General features: G+C 45.6%; 1 protein-coding gene across 10 annotated transcripts in view; it reads right to left on the reverse strand.

Moving 5' to 3' along the window:
* The window catches only part of LOC142572115 (serine/threonine-protein kinase mig-15-like), a 108,171-nt gene that overhangs the window by 15,460 nt on the left and 75,632 nt on the right, over nt 1-17,079 (reverse strand). For 6 of the 10 annotated variants that reach the window (XM_075680997.1, XM_075680990.1, XM_075680992.1 and 3 more), the window contains 3 exons: nt 9,491-9,557; nt 5,102-5,170; nt 4,322-4,491 (listed from right to left, as the gene is read on the reverse strand). In XM_075680997.1, coding sequence (XP_075537112.1) covers nt 4,322-4,491; nt 5,102-5,170; nt 9,491-9,557 — 306 coding nt within the window. The remainder of the gene's footprint in view (nt 1-4,321; nt 4,492-5,101; nt 5,171-9,490; nt 9,558-17,079) is intronic. The other 4 variants (XM_075680993.1, XM_075680991.1, XM_075680996.1 and 1 more) reach the window with 1 other exon arrangement.

Here is a 17,079-nt window from a genome sequence, read left to right on the forward strand (position 1 = left end):
GTTGGAAAAAATAAATGCATGTCATTTACTGCCCTTAAGGGCTGAAACCGCAACACGCACATTCTAAAACGCTCTGAAGGCCTGTCGGTACTCGTATTAGGCATATCGGTGCTCGTACTGTAACAGGAGATCCCGGATGCACGCATGTATAATTAAGGAACACTGTCATGGGTCACAATAACCCTTCCAATGCTTGTAATGCTTCACCGCAATACTTTTGCGTATGCTTCACCACGTAACACACCTGTACTGAGGCGAAGCTGACTTTCAGGAACCGGCGTTATCCAATGCACCGTGCTTTCCGAACTTCGAAGCCAATTGCGAGGACCACAAAGGCGCAGTGGGTGCCATTGCTGACAGCAGCGAATTCTTTCAATGAAAAACACGGCACGCAACAGCAAGAAGCTTAATAGCTAACGTCGAAGCAGCTAGGTCTAGCGTTGCCGCAGTGCTGGCTACAGCTGCCAGCGGAACTGCGTGCGAGAGCACCGGTTCGAGGCGGCGAGGTGATCAAAACGGCAGCGGTGGTGGCTTTGATTAATGCCGTTTCGGACCTGCGGTCATGGCAAAAAGTCCGGAAAATCGGACAGCGAAGGGTTCTTGCGTCCGAAATTTCAGACGTTCCGATACACGACTATATGGGGTCGTGCCGTGCAGCCGTCCAAATTATCGCGCATCCGGAAAGTCGGTCATTGACTGCACACTGGAAACTCCTCCAGCCGACGACAGGGCGTCAAAGACGATTTATTACGATTCCTATCTATTACTCGAGCCAGCATTACCGCGACTTTCGACCCTTTCAACAAAATTACCGCTAATTTTCCCTGATAGAGGCACACATTCCCTGAGTTTTCCCTGACTACTCAAAATCCCTGAGAATTCCCGGTTTTTCCGGTTAGTAGACAATCTGAAAAAAAAAAAAAAAAAAAAGATGCTCAGTACACCGGTGTTCTTCGGATACAAACTAACACCAGTTCATTGCTCATGCCATGCGGTGAAGCAGTTCATTGATTCTGTGAAGCATAGGAGCACTCGGCACTTTTCCCACAAAACTTCTGGTTTTTGTGCAACTTTGCGAACCTCGTGACACATTTTGCAGTTCTAGAGATGGTCCGATGAGAAGTCCAAAGAATGTACTTCATCAGTTTGTCTTGAATCATACACCTCATTCCAGGACTGATCGCTCTCAGCATAGCTGGGCAACTACAAAATTATGCATCCAAGCATATCTGTTTGCATTTTTACACATTTTCTTTATCACCTCTGCAGAGAAGAGTAGAAAGAAATCCCACGCCTTTGTAAACTGTCTTGCGCTGCTCTGTAGTGCTGGGCCGAGATGTGCTACTGACTGCCTTCTTGGCGTGAATGGAAGTTGCATTGCTACCGATGTCAGAACATCATGACCAAGTGAAGTATACACCCTGAAGATAATCAGTAGAGCTCCCAGGTCATGCTAAAAGATCGTCAGATAAGTGCGCACAAGGAAGGAGAGCGCTCAAGGCCATAAGGGAAACTTGCCGGTGAACAGCTGCAGATGCCCCAGGCTCACTCAAAACATTGTTGCCATAAGAGCTTGAATCTGCTTTGCTGTCATCTTCTCAATCATAACTCGAGTCCTTATAAATAAATTCAAGTGCAGGTGCAGCATAGTTTCAAGTGCGACGCTTTTCTCGCGATGCAGCCGCGCAGGACAACGCCATGGGAGCGACTTTCGATAACTGTGCAGTGACACCAGCAGTGCCCCTTGCCTGGATTTTACGAGAGAAGCGAAACCGAACCTCTTGGAAACTGGTTGAAAATGCCAGTTCCATGTTGCACATGCGGCGGACTTTGGCGGAATAAAACGATTCGGACTCCAAATCAAAGCTCATTAATGAGAAGCTCACGTTATTCTTGGGTAATTATCACTGCTCAGTGCTGTTGGACAGCAAAGCCGGTGATATAATTTAATTCTTGACCTGCTGGGAGTCATTTAATTACAAAATTTTTATGCTAGTGCGGCGTAATCGTGAGCAGCACGCTTTTTTCTCGAGCGTGGCCGAGGGTGACAGCCACACCCCTTTTCACTACAACATATGCACATTAGTTTGCAAAAAGGTCCCACAAAAATCCTAACTTTGCCAGAGCAGGAAAATTTAAACTGAACCTGAAAGTGCAGTGCCTGTACTAACTACTGGATGGCCTTAAGTGGATAAGAAATGGCTCCAACTTGTCGAAATATGCAATCCAAAGCATCAATCACCGGTGATCGATTTGAATAAGCGTGGTAACGAAAGAGTTAAATATTCCATGGTTTGACGTACGGGGCACAAAATATAAAAGCAGACAGCATGTACAAGATGCACAAAAGCCACTCACAGGCAACTAATGACCAGACATGCACAACTCCTAGAGTAATGCTTTTACAATCTACATGCCCAAAGTACCAACATAAGAACTTGTAGGCCAGTCAAGCAAGCAAAATTACTTGGGACTAATGGTCCTGAATTGCACATTAAGTCTCATGCCTAGACCATTAAGAAAAAAAAACCTTAACGGGACCCTGAAACGATTTTGAGGATCTTGTACAAATGTGCCGAGTCGTTAGGTCCTTCTGATCATTAATTGACACATCTAAGTGCTCCACATAACCTGTGTAATTTATTATAAGGCTTTAAAAATGTAAACTGCTGCTGATCGCAGCACACTGCTTGGCTGAATTTTCAGCCAACCCTAACTATTTGACATAAATTGCCCTAATGACGCTAGTAAGACGAGCTATCTGACTGGCTGTCCAGGGCATGTCATCAATAGTTTTTTTCAACTTGATGGTGACTAAATGTTCAGAATAGTTGGAACGTTAGTTAATTTGTTTCTGTAAAAAGAAAGTAACAGCAAGAGAATGCACAAGGACAATTTCTCACTACACTTAAGCACTTCTGGCATAAAGCAAGTGTCGTCTGCTTGTGTACCAACGTGCTTCGTGTTGACACGAGCTCCACAGTCAGTGTTGATCTCAATCTTTATTTTCCCAAGCATTATGGTTCGTTCTTTGTTATGTTGTGGGCCACAAATACAGCGACCGGCAAAATGTCAAGCTGTGAAATTGCGTCCTTCTGCAAGGCAGCAGACGAGCGGAGTGGCTACAGCGTATCAGACTGTTGCTATCCGATCGGCGCCAGGATTTGAGCATTTGCAGTCGTCACTTTACACCGGAGGATTACTACCACAATAGCGTTTCGCATGCCCAGCATTCAGGTAAGCAAAAGTGGACTGGGCCTGACCGTTTGACCGTGCCGTTTCACGGGATGAGCAGAGGCATAAATGGTTAGTCTGCACGGTGCAGCCACCTGGTGGCAAGAGCTCAACAAAACACAGTAGCTGTAACAAAGTCTATTCTACCCTGCTGCTGGTGTAAATTTTCCTCAGGAGTGTAATCATGAAGAAATTGTTTTTGTAAATGTTCAAAATGTTTTACACTTGGTTAGAGCAATATTAGCTCTGTTTGGCTGGTCAAGTTCTGTGCCACAAGGTGGCTAGACCATGCAGATCGATCAGGCTGCTCACGTACGTCTATGCTAAAGCTCCATCAGCTTGAGTTTTTGTCTCCACCCATCAGTCCAAACGCCCATTCCGCCTGTGGTTACCGGAATACCGGACACACTCGGCACAGCGACAGAATGCTCGCAACGCTTCGCTGCTTCGATAGCTCCCGCTTGGAGTCAACTGCCAAGCTGCAGGTGAAAAGGTTGGAGAGGCTTCGCACGCTTGCTCCTAGACAACCGGAAGTAGACGACATGACGTGCCATCATGAAACAGAGCCAGTGAAGGCAGAGTTTAGCCCCGATCACTCAGCGAACCAGTTGAGCAGAAAATGCATGGCTATAGAGGAGGGTAACCTGCGATTGTCCATAGCTTTCTTAATATGAGACGCTTCACACAGATTGTGAAGCGAATGATAAACTGTAGCTGCACCCTACGCATCTCTAAATTTGTCCGAACCGTTTCAGGGGCCCTTTAAGCTTGAAAAAATATCATGTTCATAATATTGGCTTACTTGATGTGCTTTGAAATAACACATTTCAGTTCGAACATTAGGAATCTCCAGCTCATCAATCTTTCTGTCTTCTTAGACCTAAATACCATGTCTGTCTTTTCCTCTTCCTCACCCTTTTGCTAGACAAGGGCTTTTACATTCTCTATTCCCTCCATGCAGATCAGCTTGCTGGTGGTTACACAAGCATAAAAATCATCGCTGATGTGTTTTCTTACTCTCTCTACTGGTGCATGACACTGTTAGCTGACAAGAACTACATTTTAACAGAATGCAGAATGCGCCCACCTTGAGGCGAATGTTTTCCTCGATGGTCATGTCCACCACCAAAGGTTTGTGGATCAGCTCGGGAAAAGACTTGAACGCCATGAACTTGTGGTATGGCTTGGGTGCCCAGGCATAAATCTCGATGCTGTCCCTCAACGCTATCACCAGAAACTTGATGCGCTCGTACTTCACTGCAAGGGGGAAATGACAAAACACTGGTTCAGCACATTTAGGCCATGGATGCTTTGCAAGTTAAAAGCAGCACACAACCAAAAAGGCACTCTCATGCATCAGGTGAACTGGTTCTCCAGACAAAGCCACATTAAACAACTGGGCAGCCTTGTGTCGCTAGATTATTACAACTTATATTCACGTCACTTTTTATTTTTCAACAGCTGTGCATGCTCGTGTTAATTATGTGAAAACAAGCTTTTATTCAGATGTAGGCAGCTGACACAACCGAACTTTCAAGCCAACAATTCAGTGTCTGGCTGAGCAGCATGCGTATTGAAACTACTGACCAAATAGTCCATGCAGGAAAAATAGGAAATTGGCTTTCATAACAGTCACAAGCAATCAACACGCCAGCTTATGAGCTATTAACATTCAAACTGCCCAGAAAGAGACCAACAGGTTCATGCAACTCAACAGAGCACAAGAGTAATGGGGAAGAATACATAAAATTAGGAATCAATTCCTTTGATAAAACACGCATTCCAAAAAGCAGAAATGGCCAGTACCGAAAGGAAATGACAGAATGGGGGAAAGGATGCCAAGAAACGGGATCAAAGCGCTAGTTACCGTTGCCACTCCAAATTCGAAAGGTATTTTCCCACTCCTTTAGATCGTGTTGGGGAATTGACCACACCACTGCGCTCAGCGAGTCACGGGGAGGGGGGCAGAGAAGGCCCCCGGGGAGTGAAGAGAAAGCCAGGGGGAGGGGAGCAGAAGAAAGAAGAGAAGAAAAGAAAAAAAAATAGTCAGAAAGCTGCTGCTTAGGCCTTGCACAGAGGCACACATTCAGGTCATACTAGAGAAATGTTAGATTACCCCTAGCAGTGCTGTAACATGCACAATCTAAACGATAGGCGGGTGTGAATGTTGGCAGTCCCTTCTAATGCACAGGTAAAAAAAAAAAAAAGACCTATGCCGTAAGTGAAGGAATATGACAAGACAAATACCACAGCCATTGCCTATGGAGAGCTTCACCCTGACATAAAATATGCAGTACAGTCCCAGTTATTACTTTGATGCTGAGATTTGAGTTGGGGGCTGTAGCACTCATAGCAACATGTGAGGTTGTGTTCAAGAACACATTAGCACCGATACAGAGTCGACTGAGTGATTGAACATGCCAAAGCAACAGCTCGACTACGATGAATGCGGTGCAGGGGCCCTGGATTGATTTTGACCACCTGTGGCTCTTATAACGAGTGCCTAAATTCAAGTACAAGAGAATTCTGCCTGCCCTTGCCTCAGTGAAGCTGCCATGGCCAAGAATTAAGCCTGCGACCTTCATGCACAATGCTGCACAGCTTTCAGTATAAAACAATGCTAAAAAAGCAGGAACAAACAGTTATGTTGATGTCAATAATCTTCGCATTAGCAGATACAGTAAAACCTTGTTAATTCGAACTCTGTTTATATGAAATCCCATGTAATTCTTAGGTTTTTGATGGTACTAACATTTGCCATGCAAATTTTACTGCATATGAACAGCCAATATACCTCTACTTTGCCAGTTTTAAACTGTGGCCTCCAAGATTCGGAACTCCTCAGAGATCCATGCGGTGCTATTTGCAATTCTCGGAAGCTACGTTTCATTGGTAGAGCAGTAACCAGGTGCCACCAGTTCACAACTTCTTGTTTCCGGTGCTTCATTGCACCCCGTGATCTGCTTTCCACACTATGCTAGTCAATGAGAGTAATTTTAGTTGATAGAGTGACAATCAGGTGCCACTATGTCACAATTTTCTGTTTCTGGTTTTTGCAACTTTCTGGTTTTGTTTGTTTCCTTTGTTTCTTTGTGCGTCGTCTTTCCATTGTAGAATCGATGCATCGGCGGTATCATCATAGCTTGTGTGGGCGATTGCTACTTGTTCTGTGCCGCGAGTGGACGTGTTTGTACTGTGCTGATGACTTTGTTACTGACTACATGCGGGGTGTCGATGTTAAGATGCCCATGTAGAAAACAGATTCCATGTCAAAAGGTAGGCCTACTCAAGGAGGCCACGAAATGGACGAGCTCCAAAAAACAGCCAACTCAAAAGCACAACGTGCCTTTGTCAACCCTTTCGACAAAACTGAAAAACAAGGCAAGGATGCTCAAAGCCTATCGCAAAACTCATTCGACGAAGCGGACAAGGATTCGTTTTCCTACAATTGCGGAGGTTGAAGACACCTTCATAAAGCGGCAACAGCATGCAAATGCAGCACACCTGCCTGTTAATGGCACATTGCTGCACAAAAAGGCCAAGGAATTTTCACGGTGGCAAGGCCATTCAGACTAAGTGTAGCAATGGCTGGCTGTCCTGATTTAAAGACCACAACAACATCATGTTCCTGACAGCGTGCAGCATTAGCAGGAGTGGCGACACCAATGCTGTGAGTGGCGACACTAAAATTGGCTTCGCTGCATGATCAGTATGCGGAAGACCATGTTTAAAACAAGGATGAGGCAGCATTATTTTACAAAGTGCTACCAACAAAGACTTTTGTCCCCAAAGGATGCAGTCGTCATGGGAACAGAAACAATCCAAGGACAGAATAACTGCCTTTTTCGGCGCAAATATTTCTGGCAGTCGCAAGTTTGCACTGCTGATAATAGGTAAAGTTGAGATGCCTCAGACCCCAAAGGATGCAGTTTTCATGGGAAATGAAACAATCCAAGGTCAGAATAACTGCCCTTTTAGACACAAATATGTCTGGCAGTCACAAGATTCCACTGCCGATAATAGGTAAAGTTGAGATGCCTCAGTGCTTTACGAATGCAAGACTCCCTCCTAAGGATGTGCTCTACAAAAATAACAAGACGGCCCGGATGACGGCAGCGCTGTTCGAGAAGTACGTGCAGCATCTTGACTGCAGGTTTGCTGCCATGAGGCGGAAAGTTGTTTTTGTTGTGGATAACTGCAGAGCCGACACCGACATCCAGAACACGAAAGCAGTTGGGCTTGTCTTTGTATTACCGAATGTCACAGCAGTATCGCAGCCTATGGATCAAGGAGCACCGTATCTACTAATTGGTCGAATTGAATGAATTGATCTTTGTGCAGCCTCTCGCTTCAACGCGAGCAAATTGACAAGAATACAGCACAGTGCACCTAGATGCGTAGCCTGTCTCCATTAAAGATTGCTTTCAAGATAAGGGAGGCAAGGCCCCACCGTATGCAGCAGCCGCTGGAGTAGAAGGCCTCTCCTGTTTGCGCCAGTCCTGCACGCAAGTTTTGGAACTCTGAATGCCTGTGATGCGGTCCGATTTCGGTCCATCTCCACACATGTGATCACTTTCTTTTGAATTGCAGCATTGCGATGAACTCGGCGTATCTTTGCAGTGGGCACTTCCATGCTGATAGAGCAAACACAGAAAACGGGAAGACGGACACTGGACTAATCTAAGCACACATACTACCGAACATGGAGGAATCTACGGCAGCTAGGCTCGAAGCGTGTGCAAGGCAGCCATTTTGTAATGCCGATGGCGATATGGCAACGCAGCTTTAGTGTCATACTTGATTCTAATGTGCATGCAATTTTTGGACTCGTTTTATCGAAAAAAAAGTGGGTGTTAGATTCGAGTAAATGCGGTAATTCTGCATGTGAGGAAGCTTTATTGCTACCATTTGCTAAGAAGAATACTGCTGTGCTGTGACAACGGCAAACAATATTCTGTAGACCTTCTGGGTACCATTTGCCTAATCGTGTATGCCTGGAAGCAAGTGCAGGGCAACATGATCAGGTGTTGCTTTAAGCACGCTGGGTTTTTCAAGCAACAAGAAAGTTCTGGAAATGATCCATATTGGCGGTTGCGATGACATGACGGATGCCAACTGAACCCTGGATGATATAGGAGACACCATGTGCATGCACGAACGACTTCGGCAAACATGATGATAGTGGGTGCAACGGATAAACATGGCGGACTATCTGAGAGCTGAACTTGATGCACAAACATTTTATGCAGACTTGGAAGGAGAGATCTGCGACAGTGAGCCTTCCCACAAAGATGGAGGCGATGTTCAGCCTGCCCGAGCGCCAGCTTTAGCTACAGTGGTAGAGTCACTTAATGTTCTATGCAGTTTTGTTGAGTGCAGTGGTGGCAACAGTGAAAAGCAGCGCACTATTAGCCAACTGGAGGACATGACCTATGGTGCTGCAAGTTACCATGAAAAGCAGTCGTGCATTGATGACTACTTAAAGTGAACATTTCACAGGCGAAATGAAGTCGTAGTGTTGATGCGGTGACGTCTGGCATTTATTTAAAGTTTTTGATTCATTTCTGTATCATTAGAAAACCTGGTTAACTGAAAGATTTTTCGCGGTTAGAGCGACTTCCATGGAACGAGGTTCTACTGTACTATCTAACAGCCACATGGGCGAAATAAGCTTTTTGAACTTCGGTTGAAGCAAGCCTTAGTGTGCGCTGTTAGCATGTTGAGAGGGCCCCTGCTATATCTCAGCATGACAAATGTAGCAAAAGTAAGAACGTGAGTGCATGTATGTGCTATCTATATACTTGATTCCCATTCCAATTAAGCTGTCATTAGCGGCTGAATGCTTATCACCATATTAATTCCGCTACCTACAGTTTGGCTCACTAATACCCAGCACTAAACACATTATGGAAGCTTTCACGAAGTGGTGCAGTCAACACCCCACCTGATGCAACAGTGCCAAGTGGCAGTGGTAAAAAAATATGCTTTTACTACATCATTAGCAACTTCCAGGGAAGGACAGCAACCTGCCTTTCCTTTACCATAAAAACTCAGGAAGCGGACAGTTGCATAAACATAAAGGAGGAAGAATGGCACCAGCTGCAGTAAGGAAATGCTTACTTCCAAGCTCACAATGACATATAGCCCAGCCAGTAAACAGCATATTGCGCCTTGCCCTTTTATACACTGTACAACGTGCATCAGGCACATGAGCCAACATAGGAGGGGGGGGGGGGGGAGAAAAAACTGGGCTCACCTATCTTGAAGTGAACTGCACCATGGAGGTCCCCGACGTTTATCCAGCCATTGCGCTTTTCAACTTGCTGCAAGCAATGCAAAATGAAATGAGCACTCCTAATTCCAGAGGCTGCAAGGTTGATCTATTCATGAGAGTTTAAAGTTCCAAAGCACACCTAGGATGTGAGAGACTTTGCAGTGGAAGACTGCAGATCAATTTTGATCAACTGGAGCTCAACATGCACTGAAAGCATGGTACAAGTGTTTTTGCATTCTGCTCCCATTGGAATGCGGCTGCACGGCCCGAGAACACATCCGCGACATTGTGCTCAGCAGCAAAACGCCATGGCCACTGAGCCAGGACGGAGGCCTTAAAGAGACTTCGCTACAGTTGAAGGCAAGAAATGGTGGTCCTAGTTTAAAGGGGCCCTGAACCACTTTTTATCAAAGTGGAGAAAGACATTCGAAGTGAAGATAGGCTATTTCAGAATCACTTAGCCGCAAAAAGTACTTCAAAAGTACTGTGATCCATAAATCGATACTTTCTTTCTTGAAAAAAAAAAAAGCAATTTAGAAAGCTAAAGGTGTCAATAGTATTGTCTATTACAAGTATTCAGAAAAGAAATAATCCTGAAAGCAGCTTTCGTCACTGCAGTTTTAAAACGAGTTTTCCTAAAAGCATAAATTTGCGAAAGTGCAGAAAGAAAAAAATGATTCAGATTTCAAAAGATTCCATTTTGTTCACCAAGGAACAATGCTCAACGGAATGCCCATGCTGTATAGGTTAGGCCTCCTCCTGCTTATACTTGACGTTGCTCTGTGGCAATTGCTTCAAGCTTTCTCTTTTTTTCAGCTCTGGAGCTGACCAGCGCTCTCAGTCTCTGCTTGTGAGATGCTGGCCTTAGTCGCTTACCCCACGAGTCTTCCCATCTGGGTGTATCTTCTCGATACCGAAAACAAGGCTGGGAAACGGGCGGAAAAATGGAATGCCACAAGTTGCATTTCCAACAATCCAAGCTTCAGTTTGTTTCACAGGCAATCCGAACTTATCTGGCACATTTTTGGCCACTTCTTTTTTTCCTTTTTGCATGTTTTTGACTACTCTCAAAAGGTCTCCAATTACCAGAAAGCGCGAAAAACACTTTATAAAGAGTGAATTGACTCTGCGTTAGGCTCCACTTCCACTTTATGGCCACATCTTGAAAATGGCATCTGTAGGCACTTTGGACAGGAAATCCGTGTCACCACTAGGTAACAAAAGCTCACTTTAATGTATCTATTTCACAGATAATAAGCAAACTTGGTGAAAAGCTTTATTTGCTTGGGAATCCAAAACAAACAAAATTAGGAAAGGTCTGAATGTAATTTCTTGTGCCCAAAATGCAACATAATTTCTGGCAAATTACTTAATGTGAATGGCAAATTTACCAAGCGCTGTACTGGTGCAAGTAGCTTGGTAGCCCAAGTATGCTACACAACTGGCATGATTTGCAGTGCAATGACCATGAGACTATACTCGCGGACAACTCATGTGTTACAGTGCCAAGTATTTCGGCACCGTTTGGCAGCCCTTTTGCTTTCTTGGGACAGATATAGATTCCGCATAGCTTCCATCTGCGATGGTTTTGCATTGGCACTGGCGGAAGAGATATGCAAAAATATGGGTCAAATTTAGCACTCACTGGTGTGCTGTGTCTCGTAAATAAGATGTTTGTGTTTTCTCTTTCCTAGCTTAACACTTTCCTGTGTCTATACTCATCGATAGCCCGTTATCGATGGTTTTAATTTCAAATTCTGCCGCGCTCTGGGTGCTTTTGAACAGCTAGTGTCATTCAGCGCTCAAGAGAGAATCATTTCTTTAGTTTTGATTTCATGTTCTTTTAGTTTCTTTTTTTACTGCGGGGGGATATTTAAAGCGCCTTTTAAGTCGGGCGTGATGAGTGCTCGTAGCTTCCAACATGGCATTGACGTCGTGCGCAGATATCCTTTGGAAACAGCGAATTTCAACGCATTCCGATGAGCCTGCGTCAGAATTTTTTTGATGGTTATAGCAGCACATACTCAGATGATGACTGATTCATCGGATTTCAGCACTGACGGCAAAAGTGCGTCAAATAGCCCCGGAACGTCAACAGGTATCTGCCGGCAGGGTTAGTTTTCTACTCCCAACTGTTTTCTCGCTGCCACACTCAGACCTAAAGATATCCAGTGTGTCCTAAAGGTCACACTACTTATCTGCCGGGTGCCAACATCGTTTAGGCAGGACTACTTGCCGGTGGCGATGCAAAGAGTGTAGTTTTGTGCAAGAAGGTGGCAGGGAATGGACCTCGGCATTACGCAATTATTGTGCTCCGAAGTGCCGCGTGGCGGTTCGCAAGAGCCGCTGCAGGAGCACAATAGCCACTAGGGCTAACATTTTCGTTTGTATTTAAAGAATGTTTACAGACAGAAAGCTTATATTTGCAGAAACGTTGTAGTCTAACCTCGATATATCGAACACGGATGGTTAGAATTATTGCGCATATTGAACACTTTCTGTATCGACTTGAAAATTGCACGCATTGTTTATTCTTTATTTCGAACAAGGTTCGACGTAACATGACACCGTATTTACTAGCATAATGATCGCACTTTTTTTTTTTCAAGAAAGAACTGACGTAAATTCAGGTGTGCGATCATTACGCGGGTTAAATTTCTCACAAAAAGAAACAAAGTTTTTTTTCATCCCGCATTTGCTGCGGAATGACAACAGGTCAACAAATAGGTGGCTGCCGTTGTGTGTAGTGCGGGACACCAAAACAAAAACGGCGGCCGGCGGAGCAAGCCGAATGCGACGAATGCGATTTTTTCCCTTCTCGTGAGTACATTATGTGCATTGAAACAGCTTCTTCCGTATCAGTAATGTATAATATCGTTAATATCGGCAAGTTTGCGGCAATAACGTAGCCATGTCCACTTTGAGGGGACAGAAACAGATGGGCGCGCTTAGCTGCCAGTGACTTAGAAACACATGGCCGGCATGCTGCGAAAACTGCGGCATCTGTCTTCACTACTATTCTAATACGAAACGTTTCCGGTAAAAGTGGGCAAATATGTTAGCTGAGTTACAAGCGTCGGTGCATGAATAGGGTACACGTCTAACGTATCAGTGTAAACGTGGCTACTATCGTTGCTGCTCGCAATTTGTTGCATGCCCACGAGTGCAGATGAGAAGAATCGAAAGGCACCTTTTTGTTGTTGACCACAACCATTATAAAGCCTACACATAATAAAGGCAAGTTTGGTTGTACCTCTTTTTGTTATGGAAGTGTGAAAAGTGATGAAAGTAATGAAATGGGGCCCCTACTTAATATGCTTGGTGCTTGCAGACCGCTTGGTTTGTCTTGAAGAGTCGTTCGTGTAGCATACGACAGATGGTAAGCGTGATCATTATTAGCTAGACTTGGCATACAACATATCGCTGCGGCAAGTTCGGGGTGCGACCATTACACGGGAAATAAAACAAAGCAAATTTTGACAACAATATTCAGGGGTGCGATCATTACGCGAGTGAGATCATTATGCAAGTAAATACGGTATATCGAACTCCGCCACCCCGGACCATGTGCGCTCTGTTGACAGGTGGTGAGCTTTCCCACAACACCCCCGAAGATAGTGGTGGTGCCATGGGCGTTCCCGACTGCTGCGCACTATAGCTGCACACATCGATCGCGCTGAGATCATTTGAACGTAGTAGCGTACACATGGGGTAGCTTGGCTAGTTTGAGAACGTCAATGACGCATTTAATTTGCCGTGTTAACTCCTCCTCGGTGCTGCGCTCTGCACCTGCTACGCCTCGCAACAACCACTGAGGCCTAGCAGGTGCACTCAATACTTTGTTATTAACAGTGTTTCAAATTCTATCACTATGAACGACACACGACATCGCACGCTAACTGGGCTCACTTATAGACGCCTTGGCAGATGCCACTTAATACTTTGTTATTAACAGTGTTTCAAAATGCTTCAATTGACGAATGTGGAGATCGCAGTAGAAGTGCTGGCCAAACGAATGCCCTTATGTTGCCCCACTGCCGACTTCAACTGGGGCTGTAGCTGCTTTGGCCTTTCTATGCCGCTACTGCGGTGCAATAGAGGGCACCGGCCTATGGCTTGTGGACCATTTAGACTAAGTTGAGGACTCTGTGTTTAAAGGAATTGACAACCAACTTTCATGGTATCCATCTTATTTAGTGCAATGAAAAGCTTACCGGCCGGAGTGTCTAATCATGAAGTAGTAACGCAGAAAACACCGTGGAACATTTTTTCTGAGAGTTTTTCATCTGCAGTGAGATAAAGTCGGTCACGAGAAGCATGCTGAAAACTGTGATGGGCGAGCATGACAGTGATTATAGGCCAGCACTAGTGGGAAGCAGACGACAAGTGCGGTCATAGGTGTGAGAAAGTATTTTGTTTATCAAGTCGCTGTTCCTGCAATTTGTGTTTTCCAAAGTGTTACAGTATTTCTGCGATAATAGCTATGTGTGTTTATGGTTTCCTGTCTAACTACTTTGGTATTTGACTAGCCAAAATGAAATCAAGCGCATCGAAAATGAAACGGCGCTTTTACACGTGATACACAGTTTGTGTTGCTATAGCCAAACGTGCGCTTCTGCTTTCCGATGTCGTCTCTCGAAGACCTGAGCGAGCTGGAACAAAGAATTTTAGCTTGCATGCCTGCTCAGAATTTAGATCCTTACAAAGTAGCCCCAGAACGTCATGCTTCGATGAACGAAAGCGGCAGTGGAAGCGACGAATTTGACTTACACGATTGACCAATGTCCCCGCCCCAAGTAGCGCACCTGGAGAATGCCAAGTGGTAAATGCTCACTCGCACTAGGCTGACCCGACACCGATTTCGGTCTGCCAACTGTAGGCAACAGTGCTTTTTCCTTTGTGTCGGCAGATAGCTTGGCGTCAATACAGTGTGATAGAGGCGCCGACACGAAGGTAAAAACATACCCATTTACCCATTTACAACTCGTCCATGGCATCTTGTATCACAGGGAGATCATAAAACTCTGGGTACTTGCAAATGCGTGCTATACTCACGCACGTACAACAGCACGTGTGCTGCCACGCATGTGGGACGACGTAAGTGCCATCGTTATAGGGTGGATTTTCTTTACTTCGTAATACCCAAATAACAAAGCGCAAGTGCCTAATAATATACGAACTGCAATTTTAAGCTAGACTGTACTTAATGACAGTCGAATCATGTACAGTAATCTCTTTAGTATGTTTCAAAGTGTCAAGATTTCACCGCCAGGCCTCGCCATTTACTGGTTTTTCTGATTTACTTTACCAATTTCAAATTATATTTTCTACGTAAACCCCAAACAGCGTGCTGGATTCTATCACTATGAATCATGGTCATTTCATTTCCATCAACGCTTCGCAACACATTCTGGCCAGTTGTCAGTCACTTTAAGGAGGGAATCAGATTACGAAAATTGAAAAGAAAAAAAAAAAGATTTTTGGAAACTACGTGTTTCGGTATCTGCAACGCCTAATCTACGTTGTATCGAAATGATTTGGCTGAAAACGTACTAAAAGTACTCGAAAAAAAAAATTATCAGTCCGCAGGATGAAAAAACAGCTTTAAATCGCGTAAAATCACCGCAGTTCGCGGAGCCCTAACTTGTCTTTCCCGCCACCGAATGCCGCCATCTTGTATCGTTCAAAAGCTCGAAGTTTCATCATCCCGTTTCTGAATTCTTCGGTCGTCGCCATCTTGTAACAAACACACAAACACAGAAGAAGCGTGGGTGCTAGAGGCGGTCACACGGGCCCAGCGATGAAAGCAGGCCTCTGATTGGTTGCCGTGCTGAAAGGCGACTCGCCATTGGTTGCTGCTGCGGCAGCGGGCGAGCTGGCAACCACAGCGGACAGCAGTTGTCTGCTTTGCAAACCACGCTGGCGTCTTTCATTTGACACTCGCAGAATTCGGATTTCTGAAAGCTCCCAGGTCAGTGATAGATTGCCGCTCGTTCGAAAAGAAATTTTCGACGAAGCACGCCTTCAGAAAACGGCAGCGCAAGCCTCCTTGCGGTGAGAAAAAGACGGCGGCCAGCGGGAGAAGCGGAGCACCCGACTGAACACGCGGATAACGTGTGCCGTGTTATCCTGCACCGTGCGATTCCAGTAGCAAGCAGACAATCGCCCTGTGCCATCGACACTGATAACCAAGCTACCGTAAGACGTGCCAACGGAGGCTCTCGCACCTGTGCGTACGGCCGTGTGAGTCAGCAACCGAGATGGTGTCGTTGGAGGAGACGCGGGTCAAAGGTCACCATCGCCGGCAGAGACTATGTACTCTGTTTCCGACGCATCATGCGACACGCAGGGACGCGCAGCCTGCGAGTGAGCCCCAACCGTCGACGAGCTAGAGTATAGTGACTCAAGGTTCACCAGACGAATCATCGCCCAAACGTCACACGATTCAGACATGCCTCGAGTCACGTTTTGTGTCAGCGGAGATGGCAGAAGCGCAGGCATGCAGCGTTCGCAACTGAGCAGAAGTTCAGTTTGATGGACCAGCAAGGCAAAGAACAAATTTCGACCCTTTGTGACAGTCAGTTCATTATTGTGCAGGTTTCCACGATTAACTCTTTGATCGCTAAAGCTCTGTGCCCAAGATGCCAAAAGCGTTCTGTGGGTGTACACTGCTACACTAGGCTCAGTCTGGCAGTGAAAATTGTGCTGTCATGCAGTACTTGTGGCCCTATTGAGTCGCAGTGGTCCTCTCAAAGGAAGTGCAAGGGTGTTTGACGTGAACATTCGTTCAATGCAAGCTGTTCAAGCAATAAGGAAAAGGCAGACAGCTGTAAACGATTTCTGGGCCACAGTGAATGTGTCCTATTGTGGTTTACACCACAAAACATTCTAGGGCCACTTCAAGGGGCTGTTCAAGCCTGCTGCAGAGGAAGGAGGCTGCGAATAACATCTTTATGGCACTTGGCTCACATTCGGTCATGGCTCCCACATTGGGGTTGCATGCATAAAAGAATTCCACACAGGGCTTGTGCTGGACAGTGTTGTTCTGTCAAACTTCTGCCTTGGGTGTAGCCTGGGCCCAGCAGAGAGTGACCCCACATACTTTCAGTGGAGGCAGCAGCATCAGCGTTAAAGAAACACTGAAGTTGGCTCTGGGTGAATGGAAGTGGAGGCCGCATTGCAGCTTTTTGGCCATTCATTGGCCAAGAACGACCTGCGATATACTGCAGTCGCCTCTGATAGAGACAGCAGTGTTTTCCAGGCGTTGCGAGATGAGCAGCCACGTGGGTTTATAACAGTCACAAAAGAAGACTGCATAAACCATGTGAAAAAAAGAATGCGCACTGGCCTTCGCTGCATTGTGAGCAAGGCCAAGGGGAACCCTCCACCTTTGCCACCCTCCAGTGGGTGGCAAAGGTGGGCTCACACAACAGTTGATAAAAAAGCTCACCAACTATGGCCTGGCTATCAGCAAGAACACTAACGACGTTGCTGCAATGCAGAAAGCTGTCATGACCACGTATTATCACGTGACATCTACCGACAGTGACTCCCCCCATGACCTGTGCCCC

This window comes from Dermacentor variabilis, chromosome 2 (genome assembly GCF_050947875.1).
Source record: "Dermacentor variabilis isolate Ectoservices chromosome 2, ASM5094787v1, whole genome shotgun sequence".
Lineage (NCBI taxonomy): Eukaryota > Metazoa > Arthropoda > Arachnida > Ixodida > Ixodidae > Dermacentor > Dermacentor variabilis.